Here is a 5108-nt window from a genome sequence, read left to right as displayed (position 1 = left end):
CACATCATGCCTGGGAAATCCTATCTGCCAAGGTCATGAATGGAGCAGCGAAGGGAAATTGATTTTTCCAAAAGATTTTCCTGATTGTGCAGTCACAATACAAGTAAATGATGTTGAATTACTCTGCCGGAAATATGTAAAACACATGTCAGCCAATTCAGTGTTTGTTAGGATGTGTTTTTTTTATGTAATATTTCCTGTTTTATTTCCTTTGCAGTCTTTTCAAGGGAGTCAAGGCAGGGCCTACCTCTTCAACTCGGTGTAAGTCCTGTAGTTTGTCTTAACCATCTAACACAAAAAGGTCAAAAAGGTCATGCCAAATTTTGACATCCTCTTTTCATCAATCAGGGTGAATGTAGGTTGCGGGCCGGCAGAGGAGAGGGTACTGCTGACCGGTCTTCACGCGGTGGCCGATATCTACTGTGAGAACTGTAAAACCACTCTGGGCTGGAAATATGTAAGTCCTGGATCAGAATGGATACACACACTCACTCACTCACTCACTCACTCAAAGACTACTTACCTCAAACACACACTCATGATCATTCACACCGGACAAGAATACTTACATTTTGACAGCTTTCTCCAGCCGGTCAAGATAACTCATCTATATCTCACGTGAGGGATATGACTCATCAAGAGAGATACTTTAAGTGGCTTTTCCACACACTCATGACCTGCTTCCCACGTCACTAATCTACTGCTGACAATCTTTGAGTACCTTGTGCTTTCCAAGACAAAAGAGTTTTCCAAGAGTCATTTCAATCTATTGGCTTTCTAATGGCTAATCAGTGAAGAGCACTTCAGAAAATGTTAAACTCTTGTCACTTTTGAAAAACTTATCTTATAAAAAGAAAACTTCATAAGTTATCTCTCCAAAAAATAAGTTATCTCTCCAAAAAATAAGTTATCTCTCCAAAAAAAATTATATAATTTTATATTTAAAGTCAGGTGGTACAAAAATCAGGTAAAATGCAACATTTACATTATTGTTTGAAAGTGTGGACTCAATAAGATTTGTTTAAAGATGTGAATACTTTTATTCAGCAAGGATGCATTAAATTGATCAAAAATGATAAATGTATCATGTAAATTTATACATTTATAATGCTACAATAGATTTCTGTTTCAAATAAATGATGTTCTTTTCGACTTCTGTTTATCAAAGAATCCTGAAAAAAATCATCAATGTTTCCACAAAAATATTAAGCAGCACAATTGTTTTCCACACTGATATTAATAAGAAATGGTATAAAAAGTTACTGGAATAAATAACATTTTTAAATATATTAAAATAGAAAACCCATTGTATTGTAATAATATTTTTTAATTTTTGTGATCAAATAAATGCAGCTTTGGTGAGTATAAGAAACTTTAAAACAAAAACATTCAAAAATCTTACTGGCCACAAACTTTTGAACACTAATGTATATTATAAAATACAATATTAAAAACAATATAATATATAACTATATCGTTTATTTTTAAAAAGGTTGTAAAACATAAAAATATTAAATAATATTAAAACGTAATATACAGAAATATACTTAATATAAAAAATTAATACAAATACAATATTATTTTAAATATATATAATTTTTTTTTTTTTTTTTTAGAAACATGTCAGAAATCATGAGGGACTTGTCCACTATAAGACATCATTTCCTATTGTATATTTTAGTCACATAACAAAATGGTGACATTTGATTCATCTGAAAGGTTTTTCATAATGCAGATTACGACTTTTCAGCCTTTTTATCTGGATTCCCCCCACCCCCACAAATATATCAAAATGAATGTTAATTCATTATATAAGAGGAGTGTTCCAAGACATTATTTCTGTATTTATAAATGAGTTATTTGACATCATTGATGCTTATATTTAAAGAATAAGCATATCAGAATAGATTTCGAAGCTGGCACTTGTTTTACAGCCCATATACACTCTTAAAAATAAAGGTGCTTCACAATGCCATAGAAGAACCTTTTTGTCTAAATGGTTCCATAAAGAACCTTTAACATCTGAAGAACCTTTCTGTTTGACAAAAGGTTCTTTGTGGTGAAAAAAGGTTCTTCAGATTACAAAAAGGTAAGAAAGAGATGGTTCTTTAAAGAACCTTTGACTGAATGGTTCATGGTTCAATCTTCTATGGCATCGCTTGAAGATCCTTTTGAAGCACCTTTATTTTTAAGAGTGTATAGTAAAACATCTCCTATAATACTGCTATTTAAAGGTCTTATATTTGATTGACATATCTAGAAAAGCTTCCCAACAGCTGTCTATTATTTTTGGATCAGCAGATCTTGACTTTGAGGTGACCACACGCTCATTCTCTTTTTCTCTCTCCCTCCCTCTTCTTCTTTCCGATAGGAGCATGCTTTCGAAAGCAGTCAGAAGTACAAGGAGGGCAAATTCATCATCGAGCTGGCCCACATGATCAAGGACAACGGGTGGGACTGAAAACCCTGGACTCCCCACGGCCCATAACGCTGGAAAGAGACGTGCAGCATATGAATAATTAGTTTCATTATCTGGCTGTAACTTCCTCCCTGGAAATCGATCTACCTGACACACACCTCTAAACCGTGAGGGTGCAAGGTTCATAGCAGCAGCGCTACCCATTTCCTGTGTGTATATACGAACAAATGTGTGCCAGCTAGACACCAAGTGTTTCTCTTATGTGAGTATTTTCCTATTCAGTTCAAGGGAGTGCGTGTGTGCAAATCGAGGCACAAATTGACGTTTGCTTTCCTCGGGGTTGGCCAAGGTCACAGTTTTGTCCCACACTCAGGTTTAACTAATGGCTGGATCCATGGTGAAGAAGGGTGAAAACACACTCAAACAGAAGCGTCGTTCATTTGTTTCCCTTTTCTTTATTTCCTTCAGTCACTTGCATGCCGTTTATTTATATGTGTATTTATTGATCTGTTCGTTTTAGGGACGTTACGTTTATGGTAAACTGTAGCAACCACAGTGGTCTTACTTTGACCTCGTATAGCGGAAGTAGCAACGTTTGATAGAGGTTTGTACGTACACTTCCTCTCCAGATTGTGATCTGTCTCCGTTTGAATGTGATTATGGAGTAAATGAGGCATTCGTATGCCATTTATAGGGCACAGGTCGCGTACATTAGCTAGAGCCAAATCTTTCGCCCCAGCCGCAGCTGAGAAAAGCAGCTGTCAGCTTTGAAAGAGAACTCAGCCCGTGATGTCCCCTTCGGTCTCATTAGTTCCCGCCATTAAATCACAAATCAAGTGGTAAACCAGACTTTCTCACCACGTGTTTTGGGGAAGAAAGCAATCGACAACTAGTAAATGTGGCCGCTGAATGAGGTAATCCAGATGAGGCTCGTAAATAAAAAGCCTTGGCGCAACCAAAGACTCTTTCATCACCTACGCTGACCAAACGGAGTTCGATTTCCTGATTTAAGGCCTGTTCACACAAAGGACAATAACAGTAACGATAAATATAACGTTTTAAAATTTGTTGTAATTCTACTTTTGAAATCGTTCAAAAGTCCACAACTGTAACGATAACGACACAGAGGAAAAATAATGATTTTTGTTTTAGCTGATGATCGATAAAAACATTGACGGCCAATCAAGAAGCACTTGAATTTAACAAGCATTAGCATTTAAAGTGAGAGACAACATTAATGCAGTGCTTGCTTATAATGAACAGAAATTTGCATTGGCTGGTGTGGACCCTAATATAGTTTTCATTATAGTTATTGTTCTTGGTGTGAACGGACCTTTAGAAGTCGTTTTGGATGTTAACGTACAATGTCTTATTTTGAGTATGTATTTATGATCAGTCATCACGTATTGTTTTAGCACTCGATCTTACATCTGTGTATTTATCGTTCTGTGGGACCGCTCCACCTATTCCAACATTTTTTTTTTATCATTTCAAATAGTTTTTTTCCAAGAAGAATAGTGTGCGTGAGATACATTTGGAATCAGTATATTTTAATCTGATATCAATAAAGCTCTCATTTTATGAATGTCCTTTTGCCGTTGGTCTTTTTAAGAGTGTATTCACAGTTTTTAATAATAGTAATAATTTTATAAAGAAGTCTCTTTTTCCTCACCAAGTCGGCATTTATTTGATCAAAAATATAGTAAAACAGTAATATTGCGAAATAATATTACAATTTAAAAGTGTCTGCTATTTTTATGAAATAGCAGCCATTGCTCACATGATCCTTCAGAAATCAGTCTAATATGCCAATTAATTTTTATATCATCATCCTTGTTTCCATTTTTGTGAAACTGTTATAAAACATTTTCAGGATAAATAGACAATTCAAAAGAAGAGCATTTATTTAAAATATCAGTCTTTTGTATCATTGTGAAAAGTTTTAAGTGTCACTTTTGATCAATTTAGTGCATCATTGATAAATAAAATAATTAAATTCTTTAAAAAATAACACCCTTTTGAACGGTATTGTGCATTTAAATAAGGAACACCATTATCTTTCATTCATATTATTAAATTGATGCCTTAAGTAAATCATGTGTTTCTGCAGAAATTTAGGATATGAATTTTGAGAGCAGAGTTCAAATGTTCCCAAAGGCCTGTCTGTGCTGAACCTTGTACACTGTCTCTGCATGCAGTGAGTGTGTGAGAGGGTGGCAGAGCCAGGAAACATTGTTTACAGCAGCAGATGGTGGGCAGACTCTCATAACCATGATACTAGGAGCAGCCATGTGAGTGACAAACATCGTGTTTTCCCCCCCCAGGCAGAGCTAATATGAATCCATTGTTTTATTCAGGCTCCCGATGGGAATTAACACCCTGTAACATCTATTACAGCACTTAACAGCTTAACATTACTGATAGAGACTGCTTTCCATTAAATACACAAAAAGCAGATTTTAACAAAGATTTAAGCAGATTTATACAAATGTTTTTTTATAGATAGATTCTATAAATCTATATAGATTTTTTTATAGATAGATTTCAAATAGATATCATTTGTTTAAAATTATATATATTATATATATATATATATATCATAATATAAATTATTTAAATTACAACATATAATTCATAATATAAGCAGTTATTTGAAATTATTAATATAAAACCAAACTCACTGTGAGTG

At 34.3% G+C, this 5108-nt stretch overlaps 1 protein-coding gene across 1 annotated transcript in view; it reads left to right on the top strand.

Moving 5' to 3' along the window:
* The window catches only part of LOC107589194 (protein yippee-like 1), a 16463-nt gene extending 12472 nt beyond the window's left edge, over positions 1 to 3991 (top strand). The window contains exons 4-5 of the mRNA XM_016277562.1: positions 349 to 457; positions 2372 to 3991. Of these exons, the coding sequence (XP_016133048.1) occupies positions 349 to 457; positions 2372 to 2461 (199 nt within the window). The 3' untranslated portion in view covers positions 2462 to 3991. The remainder of the gene's footprint in view (positions 1 to 348; positions 458 to 2371) is intronic.
* Positions 3992 to 5108: the final 1117 nt, after the last annotated feature.

The sequence above is a fragment of the Sinocyclocheilus grahami genome, unplaced genomic scaffold (assembly GCF_001515645.1).
Source record: "Sinocyclocheilus grahami isolate Dianchi unplaced genomic scaffold, SAMN03320097.WGS_v1.1 scaffold7.1, whole genome shotgun sequence".
Classification (NCBI taxonomy): domain Eukaryota; kingdom Metazoa; phylum Chordata; class Actinopteri; order Cypriniformes; family Cyprinidae; genus Sinocyclocheilus; species Sinocyclocheilus grahami.
This window is presented reverse-complemented; position numbering and strand designations above follow the sequence as displayed.